Source organism: Acyrthosiphon pisum, chromosome A3 (assembly GCF_005508785.2).
Source record: "Acyrthosiphon pisum isolate AL4f chromosome A3, pea_aphid_22Mar2018_4r6ur, whole genome shotgun sequence".
NCBI lineage: Eukaryota > Metazoa > Arthropoda > Insecta > Hemiptera > Aphididae > Acyrthosiphon > Acyrthosiphon pisum.
Window position 1 is genome coordinate 16,885,256 of NC_042496.1, and position 16,631 is coordinate 16,901,886.

General features: G+C 28.1%; 1 protein-coding gene across 1 annotated transcript; it reads right to left on the minus strand.

Moving 5' to 3' along the window:
* Positions 1 to 7,854: 7,854 nt before the first annotated feature.
* Positions 7,855 to 15,990, minus strand: S1 (sucrase). Its single transcript, NM_001126135.2, is given in 10 exon segments — positions 7,855 to 8,140; positions 8,296 to 8,439; positions 9,022 to 9,214; positions 9,341 to 9,596; positions 9,686 to 9,884; positions 10,748 to 10,986; positions 11,071 to 11,199; positions 13,823 to 13,980; positions 14,048 to 14,227; positions 15,749 to 15,990. Coding segments are annotated over 10 exon segments (1,773 nt in total). The 5' UTR covers positions 15,939 to 15,990; the 3' UTR covers positions 7,855 to 8,055.
* Positions 15,991 to 16,631: the final 641 nt, after the last annotated feature.

The window sequence follows — 16,631 nt, forward strand, 5'->3', positions numbered from 1 at the left end:
TCGATATCCACAGCGCGAAGATGACCGTCATTCTCGTCGCCTGCGTGGACTGCAACGTTGCAAATTCTCGTTTTACCTGACTGGAACTTCACTTGTAAAACGGTTTCAATAATTCGACGGTGTCACTTCGGTTACATATTATGTATATCGTATAATATAATGAAATACATATTATATTATAATAAAAAAAAATTAATTAATTAATTAATACAATTATCACCATAATTTTTAATTTCTTTAATTTTTCATAATGTACACTCATTTTATTAAAAATGTCGTGGATCAAAGTAGACATTTAACCAATTTTATTTACAAAAAATGATATCCGTGCACACTATAAGCCGATGAATTGTTTTGTTCCTTCGTAAAAAAACATAGTTTTTATTTCAAGAACATAATATTTGATATTTCCATCAAGGTCATTATATTATTATAATATTATAAACGAAACGACGATGATGATCTGTTTTATTCGTCTCCTATTATATATTATTCGGCACCTGAAAAAATCCCTGCTCTTACCCACAGTCGTATACTGTCTGCTATCGTAATAAATGTTTTCCATTCTTTAGGCGTGCGCGTTTCGACCGGACGAATTGCGTGGGAGGGAAAAAATTCGCTTGTTATTGTATTAAACAAAATTGTATGCCATACGAAGTTTTTGCGGAGAAAACCGATTGCACACAATACACTCCCCTTGTCGGTAAATGTTGTGCAGATCATAAAATGCATTGGGGGCGCTGAACGCAGTTAATGTGCATGTGATTTGCGTATTTGTCACGGCGGACTGGCGTTTAACACCCACGGGGATTCTTCTAGTCCGAACAATGGCAGACGCGATATTGTAAAGTCATTATAGAGCGCGTGTCGAAACGTACAAGTATCATAAACTATCACATAAAAAAATAATAAGAATATAATTTATTCCCCCTCCTTTGCCCACCGAAGAAAGATAAATTTAATAATAATAATATGTATTTATTTTTTACTCGGTTTCATGTGATAAGCACAGTAATATGTTTCTGATCGCTGATGATTAAAATTATTGACAATTCGTACTTATTTTTCGTTGTATCAGGGGGGGGGGGGTAGGGGTACTAACTCAATACCCAATTAATTTGTTTATTTGGTCACCACATGCAAGGTAACTTTATAAATTATAACTAATATATTACTAATAAACATTGCTTTATGTAGGTAAAAACCTATAAGCAAATGTATATGCAATAAATGCCACATTATTTAGTAAGTAACAATATTTGAGTGGTAGGTATGTATTAAAATAAAGTTTTCTTAAATTATTAAGTATAATATACTTACTCAAGTGATAGTTGTTAAAAATATCTATTACAACACTGATTCCTATAATAATATAATAATGCTGTTATGCTATAGGACCAAGATAGATATTATAATTTTTGCGTTACCTATTACTTGTATCCGATGTTATTTTACATCAGTATTTTGAACTGATACATTTTTTATTTTATTAATATAAATATATTTTAACCATATTAATTACCCCAATATTATCAAAATTTAACTCAATGTAAGTGGTGTTTTTATTTGACTTCACCCCCCCCCCCCCCCGCCACATGCTTTATACTTCTGCAGGGGAAATCAACTATGATGGGGTGACCATTATACTGAATCTGCTAGAATCTGCTTTTAGTGAAATTCTTACAAAGTAGCACTTCTAGAAGAGTAATCCCTAGCATGATACTTAAATGTGTCGTAAAATAAGTTATATAATTATGTTAATGATAGAATTATATAAGCTCATATACCTTATACAAAGTATAAGTAACAGATAAAAACTATGTACCTAATTGGCTACCTATAACATAATGTAAGCTTTAAGCTATGATATTAATTAACACATGTCAACCACTGCCTGTTTTGGAGAGTCAAATCATGTAGATTCCATGTAGGAAACAACACGTTTATTAAAATATACTTTTTTATAGGCAATCGCGATAGTGCGTAAGTGCGTACCTACTATATAAATACTTGATTTAAATTATCTTTTTTATCTTAATTCCCTACCACTATTGCGAAAGTCAGTAATGCCTATTTACAGTTAACATTACTTTATGATAATGATTGTAATTATCTACATTATTGAAATTTATAGTTACCGTCTCAAGCTGTAGTTAATCCTCGCTAGTCCGACAGCCGTTATTCCGAAAATCTCAGTAAACTTAAGGAGCACTTTCTTTTCAATTAATCTTTCTTATATGTAGGTACGAAAATTCCCATTTGTATATTGTTCTTTATTAATTATACAACATGCCGAATATGGTCAGGAGACCCACAATATGATAACATTAAAAGCATTTATAGGTACATTATAAATTAGATATTATATAATACATAGATTTTTTTTTTTACTGATTTGTGCCTATTGTGCCCTCTTAACAGATTTTAGTTGCATATCGGTATGCAATCACAATCATATATAATATAATATATATTATTGATATGCACACTCTACACTGTGGGAACGTGTATATTATAACACGTGATTATTATGTGATGTATACATACGTTTTATAGTGTTCGTATTATAATATGCCCATGTGTGTACCTACTAGTGTATTTATATAGAGTATACTATGGTATATACTACTATATATCTTCTAGTCGTCTGCTGTAACATTCAAAATAAAACGTAAGTATATAATTACAGAGTACGAGTACATATACGACGAAAAAGAAATGTACACGTAAACCTCGGTAGCGTCGAATAAGGCGTGTGTTTTTTCCACGATAACTACACGCACGTCATCGGCCGATCTGTCCTGTCACATACACACTCAAGGGAAACCGATAATTATTGTATTTAGGGTGGGTCGACCCCACAACGTCGACCCTCTTTTTCGTTTTTTTCTCAACGCGAACACAGTGGCGGTAGTGCCTACTGCCACTTTGGTCACGCCCACCGTGTACAACTTTACAATAGAAAACACGTCGCCGAAAGAGACGCGCACACCGCGACGACTGGCAGCGATTAGATGTAGAGGCACCTTATTTTTTTTCTTCAAATATTCAGTGAAAAATATTTACGAACGTTATAGAATCGCGTTGGTCACAATATAATTATTTATGAAGATTTGGTAGGTAGGTATATTAATAATGATAGTAAAAATACATAAACATTATTAAGCGCATAAGGGCGAAGATTGTTAGAAAATTAAAATGTTGGTATCATACGAGACACGATGTGAGATGGAATAGTATTAATTAAGTAGACAATTATTCTAGGCCAACTACAAATGAGTATAAATAATGTAGTTAGGCAATACATTTTACACTAATATTAAAACATTGAAATGTGTTGACTATTATAACTTTTAATTTATCATTAATCATTGTTCCGCAAATTAAAAAATGTTTGTTCTATTTAGTCATTTTATATATTAAACCAGTTATTATGATCTATCTAATTGTTAAAATCGTTTTGTATGGTTTTTCGTTGTGGAATTTTCATATAAAAGTATATTACTATTATAATAATATACGAGTACCTACCATGTTTAGTGATGGGCAAATTCCCGGGAATATAGTTTCGAGAATTTCCCCTGTGAATATAATAAGTTTTTAAATATTGATAATATATTTCAGTTTTAAATTAAACTTATGGTTGTAAATGATCCAAATGACAACTCTTTATTGATATTATGTCAGTTTAGATATTTATTCTTCAAAAGAAAGTTATTAAGTAACTATAATTTATTTTTTTAATTAAAATCTGTACAATGATCACTAAATAAACGATCCAACTTTCATTTATATACCTATGTTGAAAAAATAAAAATAAACATACTGAAATCGAAACACTGAATAACATAAAAATAATAATTATTTTTTTTTTAAAGAAATTTCTCGAGAGATTGGGGAATATTCCAGCATTATTCCCTGTTCCTGAGAACATTTCTTGGGGAATATTCCTAATGGCACATCACTGACCATGTTATGGGTTATAGGAACTAGCAGTACACTCAGCACTCACTATCCTTATATACAAAGTTGTTTGCAGTTAAGACTCTATAGAGCCCTTTATTTTCACTAATTATATACTTTTATTATAAATTATAATATATAGATATACTTATAGGCACAAAATTGTCAACGTATTTGCATTATATTATAGGCATATCCCAAACAGGTAAATGTCATTTATTTATCTCAATAATATCAATTGTAAGCATTATACCTACCTAACTACCACTTCATAAATATATCCTAATTTATGGCTGGTATTTATCACTATTTATTATCTTATGTCAATATTTTCAACACTTTTTTGTGTTATATAAAAGTCAAATTATTAACGTTTTTTTGTGTTGTGTAAAAGTCAAATTATTATTACAGTTATAAAATATCATAATCGTGTCTAAGATTAAACTAATCAAGTGCTATGTGCTACACGACTTAAATTGTTTATCATTATAGTAAATTCAAAATAATTAAATGTATGGATTTCGTAATGGTTATAAAATATAATAATGAATAATAAAATCATTTTAACTATTTAGTAGAGAATTTCTCATTTCAATATTTAAAATTCTGTACCTACGAAAAAATTTAAATTAAATTTATATGGTGATTGGTACCTTACCTAACCTAACCTATATACTTACACAAAAAAAATGCACACCCTAGTATATTCCTCAACCATGTATATCCCAGTATAAAAATATTGACCTTTATCATCAAAATATATAGGATAATTAGTAACACATTTATTGATACGTACTCATACATGAAAATACAAAAAAAAACATAGGTATCGTTCAATATTATGGGCCTATTAATGCGATACTGAAACTGGAACCACTATAAGAACGCCGTAATGAATTATGTATTAACATTACTACCAAATTATTAGAAGGGCTCATTGATGCCCCCGTATACTAGAACAACTCAGCATTCGTGTTCCTGGCAATACTAGGTCACAAGATTATTTTTACCCACCAATATGCAAAAGGAATTTTGCTAAAAATTCTCCAATCATAAAAATTATGTCCAATACCAATAATAGTAGATCTCTAGCCCAAGGCCACATTAATGTTTGTATAATTTTATATTATTAGTTTGTACTTTATTATTACTGTCATTAATTTATTATATTTAGTTCATCTATATACATATAATATGTTCTATTATATATCTTACTTGTAAAAATCCGAATGGCGTTAATTCATATAAATGAAAAAAATAAAATAAAAATATTTCAAGGTTGAGGAAAATTCCAATTTTAAAATAATTAAAAATGAAAATTTCTCACTCAACTTACAACTAATTAAGTTAATATAGTCATTTGTTTATCTTGTTTGGCTTTCATACATTACTGGGCCCCACTATGAGAACTCGAGTGGGGGTCCAGGAGTTTTTATACAATTATAGACTACATATATGTATATAATATTCATCTTATGAAAATATAATAGCTAAGACAGTAAAATATAACAAAAATATACAAACAATGTCAATGATAAATAATAGCAAAAAATCCAATAGGTATACCTATGATAACATAAAGTAATACAAACAGTAGATAACTGAAAAATAAAATAAAGAAATAGGTACAATCAGAAATATATATCTATAAAGTTCAACAATTTATCACTTTTATAATATTATATCACTAACTAATCTGACAATGCGTTGTTCGTGGCAAATTACATATCCGTTGATTTACCTACTTAAACTTTAAATAATCCAAGTGAAAGGTTTATAATAATATCAATAGGTATTTTATTAATTATTTTTGTCTCAACAATTTGAATATTTCTTCATGATATCGTTTGTTCGGAAAATTCCATAGAAAATTGTTTTTAGTATACTCAGTAAATAGTTTTGATGACATTAACTAATTTTATGTGATAAATGATTTAACATATTAAGTTTTTTTTAGAAATTTAGCAATAGATTTATAGTATAATTTTTCAACAGGCAGTATTCCTATAGATTATTGTACAGTGTATCTGTTGGATATCTTAGATTTTTATTCAATGTCAGTTTTAACATTTTATTTTGGTAAACTTGTAATAAATTCTGTTGAGATATTGTCAAGCCACCCCGTCCAACTGACAACCACACAGTAATATTTGATGTAACTATTTGAATCTACAAATATAAATCATTTTGCTTATATTTTTTTAGAACATTTATTAATTGGTTTTCCCACCGCATATTATTATTACAGATTTAAATACCATAATATTTAGCTGAAAAATAAACAATATTTAATTCACAAAAACAAACGAGTGGTGAATTATTATATCCTTTTTTTGTTAGTAATGTATTTCCAATGAGATCATGAAGAACGGAACTACATTTTCCTAAATTGTGAAAAAGATTATTTTTATAAATAATAATGATTTCAATTTTAAGTTATAATTTATAAACAGGTACATAGATATAATATTTGTAAGTTATAGTTTTGATTATGTTCAATAAAATAAAGATAAAGAATAACGGTAAATTAATTCAGCTAGTAGTATAATTCAAATGTAACGATTAGGCTAATGTCGTGACATGACATAATAAACAACCCCATAATAATTTTAACAAAACTACGTTTTAGTTTGATGCAAATATCAAAATATCAGTTTCCAGTTTTACAAGGAACATACAAATCAATATAAAATGAGTAGACTCGTTTCATCTAAATTTTGCATTTGACCCTTTTATACCAAAAAAATTGTATTTTATTTTATTTGTCTTCTATAATATTTAAACGTAAACGTGTTATGGTTAAAACCAACTTTCTTCCAATTGTTCCCATGTCTAATTTATTATCAGATAATGATAATCCAAAGTTGAAATTTTCATGACAATTGGGTATGGTTATTTTCAAATGTTTTTTTTATACTATTTAATATTTATCGACAATTGCTTTACCTAAGGCGTATATTCATATTGTAATCATTTTCTTTTTTTATAGGAACAAAATAAAAACATTACAAATGCTATCTCCCTTCTCATGATTGAGTATTCTCACATGTCATATTCTCTATAATTAGTCTCCAACAGTAACATAATCATTGTAACAAATAATTAATTAGATAATCTATCTGCAATTTATATATGGTAACGCTTAATATTAGGTATCGATAAAATTGCAATGAATCATAGTATATTTTGTGGCAAGGGCGGAAAGTGAGCTATTTCACTCGCAGGCGAGGGGTGCATTTTGTCTAAGATTTAGACTGAAATTGCCTTCCCGCATGAGCCATACATTATATTTTTTGACACGCCTCTGCGTTCATCGATCACACACATAAAACTTCTAATCTTAGTCTGTTATGAAAGGAACTTTTATGAATTTCTAATTGAAAAATAGTTTGAACATTTTTTAAATTTAACTCAAAAAAAGTCAAAATATTTCGAAAATTTACAATTTATGGAAAATACTATTATAAATATTTGGTGAAAATTTCAAGGGTCTACGGTTATTTATTTTTGAGCTACTCCAAAAAAATGAAATCAATTTTTTCAAAAATTACCACTTTTTAAAAACTTTTTTACTGTTTTTTTTTACGCTTTCTAAAACTACTTTTCAATGTTGACCTCCTAAAAGTACCAAATATATTCACTTTTCTATCAGAAAAGATGCTTATTTCGAAAATCAGAGCATTTATACTTCCTAATTGTTGGTGACAGACAGAAAAAAAAACACATATCATTGTATAATCAATACATTCTTCTTACGCTCTACTTAGAGTATAAAATAAATTAATATCTTTATTTTATTTGTAGGTATATTATAGTTTATGTTTTAACGGTTGCCTTTGGTAAATTCATCGTTTTTATCGAAAGTCAACAAGCTTACATTAATAATAATATAAACTATAATATTAATTTATTTCTTATACATTTTTAATTATAGGTACATCATATATCATTAGAAACTTTCAAATATTTTTATTCAGAAGTGATTACAATTATATAAACATTGTTTAATACTATAATCAATCATTTTTATAAGTCATAACAATATAACTTATCTTGTACAACTTATGTCTATTAAATATTGTATAAATTAGATTATGTATCTTCGTTCATTCTTGAGGTTGTAAGTACAAGAGCTGCTTTCGGGCGCAGTAATACACTATCAGTACGTACTAAATTTCTAGAACAATAAAAAAATTACAAATAAGTAAATTAAATTAAATTAAATATAAAAATGTATATTATATTAATTAATTGCATAGTAGGAAGTATAAAATTCTTATTTTATATTAATAATTATAAATTTATTAAATAGTAAAATATGTTGTTACTTACCCGGTAACAAAACCAGAGTTAATGCTAGATACCTTAACTTTCATAGTTAATGGTAAAGTACCTCTAGCTTCCATCAAGTTAACTGTTTCTATTTCACTCCCGAAATTAACTACAATGAAGTAAGTCGGGTGATCATAAAAACTCCTAAATAAATCAATCAATTAGTCATATTCGTTTTTGTAATATCTTGCCAAGTTAAACAATTTTAGAAGACCTATAAATTGAAAATAAATGTGTGGTACACTTATACCTGTATTATGTAATCATTTTTAATTAATCTACATTTCGTCTTTAAATGTATCTAAATTAAACAATAATATTGAATTAACTAATGAAAATTCAAACAACAATTAATATCAAACCGTTATTTTTTATACAAGTACAATATGTTATTCAGTCAGTATGTTAGTATTCCAATAAAAGTAAAAATGTAAAATAAATTATAATACTAATTATAGTTATAAGTAATAGTAAACAAGAAAAAATTTTTTATTTTATGTTAAAGTTTATGAGATAAAGATAATTATTAAAAATGTATAATTATTATTGTATAATAATTATTTTTAAATATAAAAGCAAGTATTTTTACCTATTATATAGAATAGGTATGTACCTAATAATATTATGATTTAATAAATAATATTATTTTCATAACGATAATAGTGAAACATCTTATACTTAAATGATACAATAATCCAAGTACACAACAGTTATTAAAAATCTTACCGTGAAAATCCAAACACCCATTTGGACAGTGTGTATAAATGCAAATCGCCTTTGACAAATGTGAGACTCCTCCTTAACCGAGCCAATTGCCTGTATGACCTTAGGTTACTTTTAAACCTTGATTCTTCAACCATATTTTTTTTCCAATAATCGGCGTTAAGAGGAAGCCACAACGAAGACGAATTAGAAAAACCTGCATGTGAAACGAGGGATTAAGGTAACAATGAATTTTTCTGATACAGAATAAGTAACTCATATTATTATTTTGTAAAGCTATACTGCAGCAGTATTATTACACATTATTCACTTAATTATTCACCTGCGTTATACGAACTGTCCCATGGGAACGGAGTCCTCACGGGATCTCTGCTGAATTTCAAGAACCTATAGGGGCCCACGTTAAGCCCCGCTGGATCAACTGTTTGGTCCCAACGAACGGTTGTGTCGATCAGACCTAGTTCGTCTCCGTAATAAGTCACAGAGGTGCCGGGCAACAGATGTTGGATCATGTGTAGTCCATCAACTAACATTGGATTGCTCCTCGAAGCCACTCTTGCGTTATCATGGTTACCTAACTGAACGTTATAATAATTTTCCACCGATAATATTACTGTTCAAATAAGTATTTATAGTAAGTTGATCTATCAATTATTGTTCTACTCACCACCCAGTTAGGCCACATGCCGGTGGGCATACCACGAATCCATGATTTGATCATGTTATGGACCTTAGCAGCATCAGACTGTTGATCGAACGTTCCGATGAATAAAAAGTTAAATGGAAAATGAGCGCCAGGCTCTGAATTACTACCGTAGTACAACAAAGTTTTATCAAATGGTGAGTAACATTCCACCATCATAAACCTAAAAAACACCGTGTTGATGAACCGTAAATAAACCAGTATATATACCAGTGTAAAATATATAATCAATAATCAATAAATATAATATTAAATAAATAATAAAATTGGAATTTCGAAATCGAATAAGTAATGCGTGTCTTACTATTGGAACATTATGAAATTCCAAGGTGTAATTATTAAAAGTAAATTATAATTAAATGTAAATCAATAAAAATTATTGGGTACTATAATATTATTATGTGTTTATATTCTGACTGGAGTGATGAATGTCTTGATTTTACAATGGTGTGTTTTATATGTGTCCGTCAGCCGTAGACGTAAACTTAGAGTAAACTTAACGTCTTAACTAAAGTAATTTTAGTAATTCTAAATAAAAATACTATAATCTCTAACTTTGAGTTACAGTCACAATTTTAATTATATTCTGACAATATCAAATATTTAATCAAAAAATAATGATTTTTCAACATTCCTCAAATACTTATTAGTTATTGTACCTACATGTAGACAAACACCAGTATATATCTGCATATTATTATATACTATTATAGTACCTAATATCTATTGGCTATTTGTAACGAATGCAGATTCACCATTATTGCTCGCTAATACTTTAATAGTATCAACAATTTGTGATTAATGATGAGTGGTGAGTGGTGACTGCCAACTCTATAACATGACGTGGTTACACACCTATCATCGGCGCAATTTCAACTTTTGATTGGGGAGGGGGGAGGGGGCTGAATATATTAAAGGCAAGCAGACAATTGCAATATAGCATATTCAAATTGTATGTCCTAGGTTTTTTTTTTCAATTTGCGTCTATGCTTAACTTAAATATTTATGTTTCTACTTTTTAATTACTTGGTTTTCTTTTCCCTAGTCCTGTAACTGTCCAGCATCTGCCTCCATTGACGAACGATGGAATAAGTTTCAGGTTGATCAAGTGTGCTCGTATGCGTTAAAGAATCGTAATCGGTGTCCAAATAGCCAATTTTATTAGACTTAGGTTCGTCAGCTAGATCTTCTCTTTCGAATAGATAGTTCACCGCGTCGAATCTGAACCCGTCGACGCCACGTCCCAACCAATATAACAGCGTGTTCTTGGGAAATAAAATTATTCGTTTGAAATATTAATCAACAACGGAATGATTGTTTTTTTTTAACATCACTGGTGTACTATGTACCTTTATTTCTTCTCTAACCGACGGATTTCTGTAGTTCAAGTCGGGTTGTTTCACTTGGAACTGATGTAAATAATATTGTTGACGTTCTTCATTCCATTCCCACGCAGACCCACTGTTGAACACACCTAACTGGAAATCAACAAAACCTAATATAATAATAGAGTTTAAACGTATATAGATATTAAAATAAGTAGTCATTAATATTTTATTTCATAATTGTTTTTTAAAATTGTATTTTTTTTTTTTTTGACGTATGTATAAAAAAGACACAAGTTATAATGAAAAACATTAACTGGTGACCAATGCAATTATTCAGTTATTTACGGTTAAATTACTGTTATACTTTATCTATTAGTTTTATAATATATTCAAGGAAGTTTTCTTTTCTTTTCATTTATAAGCTTACGGGATAATATTAATAGTAATTACGAACTGTGGTGGCTTTAGACGTAGGTATTTAATATTGTGTCCTGGCATCGTGTGATCTTAATAGTTTAAACAACTCATTATTATATGATTAATATAGGTACAATAAGTGTATAACACTACAACACGTTTTATTTCATGAGTGATTATTATTAATAAAATGTTATTTTAAATTTATTCTATTGTTTACTAATTATTACTACTATATTATAACGAAACAATATGTGTATAAGATACTATAAATACTGTTTAACGAATTGTATATAATATAATATTATACAATATGCATTTATATAAATACAATATTCTTTTAAATACCTTCTTATATATTGAAAGATTACATTTTATTGTTCTTGACACATACTTCAGTTTATTAAATCAGTTTTAAGTTTTAATTGAACTCCATAGTGAATAAAGTTAGTGTAACATAATAAACTGTACATAGGTATATAATGTTTTGTCATGATTAACATTATTTGAGACATTTTAAAATGAAATACTCATTCAATATTTAATATGCATCAAAATAATATTATTTTATAAAATTAATACTACAAAATACCATTACTTTTAAACTGATTTGCAAAACATAAATTTACTTCTTAGTTTTCATTATAATAAACATTATATTTTAACATTATATTTACAATCCACCTGTACAAAAATATATAGCGTTCAATAAGACGTACATTTAAGGGTCCCGGTGCCAGTTTTTCAAATTTTCCACAATTCTATACAATTTGAAAATTACATTTTATATTTTAGTTCCTACCTCAATTATAAGTCTTTTCCACTAATCTACTACCCCATACCTATTTAGGGGGGTGTATTATATCGACCAAAACACACTTTACAGAAAAAACTCTCACGCCTCGTAGAGTGATCGGATTTCGATAATTTTTTTTTTGTTAGAAAGAGGACAATTTTTTACAGGGCGGATTGAACTTCGATTTTTGATTACAATGCTAAAAACAAAAAAAAATTAAGAATTAAAAACATGTAAAAGTTTGTAAATTTCAAAAGCTTATTATAGAACTCGTAAATAGAATTTTGTAAATCAAAGTTCAATGCGCCCTGTAAGAAGTTTTCCTCTTTTTAACAAAAAAAAAAATTATCAAAATCTGATCACTCTACGAGGCGTGAGAGTTTTTCCTGTAAGACATGTTTTGGAGCAAAAAAACAGGTCGCGCGCAGACCCCTTAATGAAGGAAGATCGGATGGCTTGAATGAGGAAGTTGGCCCAGTAGCATCATCCCAGATGATTGTCCTTAAAAATTCGTATGTTTTTTACAACATTTTATTTATCTCAGTTTTTACTCTAGTGTAAAGTCAGATTTAAAATTAAAAATCATACAATTTACTATAATTTTTAGTGCGTATGACCAAATTCCAATTCTATAAATTTCACTCAATTTTCCCTATATCTTAACAAAGAAATAAAAAATAATGATTTTTAAATGTAATATTTTATATTTATTTTACAGCTAGGTAAGTATTGACAACTAATTATCTACTAAAACATTATATAAATAGAACATCATATATTATATTCAAAACGAAAATTAGCTTTTACATACAAACTTTTAACTAAAACTGTTGTATTATTTTAGGGGAGGTGGACTAGACGTAATAAATTAATAAAACATATCAAGTTTGAACTGACTAATTCTGATATTTAACCCAAGTGTGTTTAAAATGTACATCATTATCAGTAATTTAGTTAGGTACATCAATATAAATCAGATATAACTGCCAATCAACTTCAACCATACGTTTACAGGCTTACCGTGCGGGTTCAAAGTTAGACATATTGTACAAAATCTCAATTTTACAAACAATGCGCATGAATTAAATGTTGTTTCATAATTGGTAAAAACGATTAAGGTTTCAGAGACTTTAAATACAATTAATAAAGATATATTTTAATGATAATACTTTATTTTTTAGAAAATATGGTGCTTACAAAAAATTATGGTCAAATATTTTAATAATCGAAAAAAAAACAAACTGATGTGTGTTGACTTATTTACGTACAAAGGTTAGAGATTTGTAATTTGTGGACATTAATGAAACTATTCATAATGCGATAGAAGAGTTTATGCCTTGAATCAAGAACTTTGGAGGAAATATAATGATATTTTATAAGAGAAACGTTAAAAGCACTGTATTGAAACTAAATAAGAATATTTAGAAGGAAATCTGGTCATACAGCTCATGCATTTTCCTGCTTTCAAATATGATACATAATATTATAATATCGAAACGGTGCTACCTGTGAATTTATACTATATAATAAATAAAAATATAAGATATCTGTATAACTAACCCAATTACTCGGAGGCGTGTTATTTCCATGTACATCACGGACCGGATCTTTCCATACGTAATAGTCTGAAAAGGGCTCTATTTTCTTAATTGACTTTTGGAACCATTCGTGTTCGTCACTCGTGTGATTTGGCACAAAGTCCAATAAGACCTTTATGCCTATGTGTAAGAATCAACAATACAGTACACCGTTTTTAAAAAAATCATTAGTAATAAGATCACATACCATGCTTGTGAAACTCATCCCTCATCCGTTCAAAGTCTGCCATTGAGCCATAAATAGGATCGATCTCTTTGTAGTCTGATATATCGTATCCGAAATCATTTTGTGGTGAGAGGAATATTGGCGACAACCAAACGGCGCCAACATCTATAGTTTTAAAATATGGGACTTTCTCTGTTATACCTACAAAAGACAAAATAAAATTTCATAACGTGTACGTTGAATGCGTATGAGTAATGATAAATTATTAATGTTATTCCATTAAAACAATTGTTAAATCATCAATGTGATGATAGGACATGGGATATAGAGGTAATGTGTAGGCCCGTCATTTGTATACAATTTCATATTTTTATTGGTTGATCGAAAAATAGCTATATGTTATACTCAAATACTTTATACCGAAATTTGTTACCTAACGATATTTTGGACTTTTTTTACAATTTAAATATGCATGTAAGCTATTAAACTTAAGATTTTAACATAAAATATCAATCTAAAACGAGATACAAGACAAAAATTCGCAGTTAATTTTTAAAATTATTTCAAATACGTATTTGAATACTTAGTGAAAAATATATAGGTAGGTATATATAATTATATAATTACAATAAATTTTACAAATATAAATACTATAAGCAATATATTTATAATCCCATAGATACTTTCAAATTTGAAATACCTTTAATATTTTCTGACTTAAATGCGCACTTTTAAGTGCACAATTTCTTAGTTTTTTTTTTATACGATCTAAATAATTGATCATAGAAAATTATTATATTTATGTATAAAAAAAACTATTCAAAAATTAGTATTTTAAAATGTAGATACTTTGAAAAGTACTAAAAATAAATGTGTTCAAGTAGTTTTTCAAAAATATTTTAAATATGGATTTGAGTATATAAAAAGTATTTGAATACTTATATTCATTTTTTTTTACTCAAGCACTTTTCAAACATGGCAGTAAGTTGTCTTTATTTTTTACATGCAATTACTTATTAAGAGCCCTCCTATACGTTATGACTTAGTTGATTCAATATCGAATGATTTCTTGTTGTTGGTAGAATATAATCTAAATCACTTCTTAAGTTCTATAACAGTGTAAATATTTTATTTAATCGTTATCATTTGTTAGGGATGAGAATACTGAATAAAATAAGAATAAATGCATTATAAGAAAAAAATAACAATCTATTTCAAACTATAATATCGTAATTAATAATATTTTACATTGAAATAATTACACAAAAATGTTTATTTACTGATGTGAATTCAATTTTTGGAATATTTTTAAATGTATTAGTGCATTACATTGTAAAAGTCGAATTATTTATATCTTTAATTTTTTTGGGGGGGACATTTAGTTAAATGAATCATTCTTTACGTAAAATGTATAATGTTGTGTTTTTTTTTTAGTTTTTCAATATCATATTCAATCTATTAATGAGGTATTTGATTTTAAAAGTAAATAATCAAAAGGCGTACTTTTAAATTATAATATAATTTAAATTGTGAGTATAAATAATTATGAAATCAATGTCACTGTAAATAAATTAAATCAATATACTATATTATATACTAATAGCTTTTAGTTTAAACTTAATAGTCGTTACATAGGTATTTTGGCTATAATAATTTTGATATGTGAAGATTTACAAAAAAACAATAAAATATTATACCAGTCAATGGATTGTTAAGACTCACCGTTCAGGTCTCCGATTCCGTCGCCATCGCTGTCTTTAAACGATCTTACGTATATTTGATAGATAATTTCCGTCTGCCACCAGTCTGGTTCGACCGAATCGCTCTTCAAACCCTCATAAACATACTCGGACGACACATTAAGACTGTTGAAGGCGAATAGCCATATGCACACAGTGATTACCTTAAACATGTTGGCTGAGCGGTCGTGTTGCGTGCCGAGTGTACAACACACCCGTAATGTCGAACCCACAATCGATCGTGGCCTATTTATGCACTTTGATATGATGTTAAATTTTTACGGATTTATCTGCACGTCATTTGTTTGTAAGTGGCCGTGGTCCTATCTTTTAGCTAACGCATAATCAGTGCACTCGAGAGGCGCTCGCATTTCACAGTTTAATCCGTAAAACGGGTGTATTAAAAAAAGTAAACAAAGTAACGGTTTGATTTTCATAGTCTGGCGAACGAAAAAAACGTAATTGTTAATATTTTTATTATTATCATTATTATTATTATTATTAAAAATGTATTGTTATACTTAAAAATGTTGAGGCACTAGAGCGACTATTCACTGAAGTTGTTTCCTATGAACAAGACAACACTATTAGTGGTTATAATATTATCTTGCACATATTTTCGAACATCATACATATTACAAACATATTACATGTTTTGTTTACGGGTAATATAGTTTCCTATAATCCTATGTACCTATTGTGTTGTTTGCTTTAATATAATTACCTAACAAAAATCGTTTATTTTATATTGATATTGATATTGATAAATTATAAAAAAAACTCCATACAATATAGATTAGATTTTCACTAACTATAATAATTATGAAGTGATGTGATTTATCATAATATTATGTAGGTACTGTACA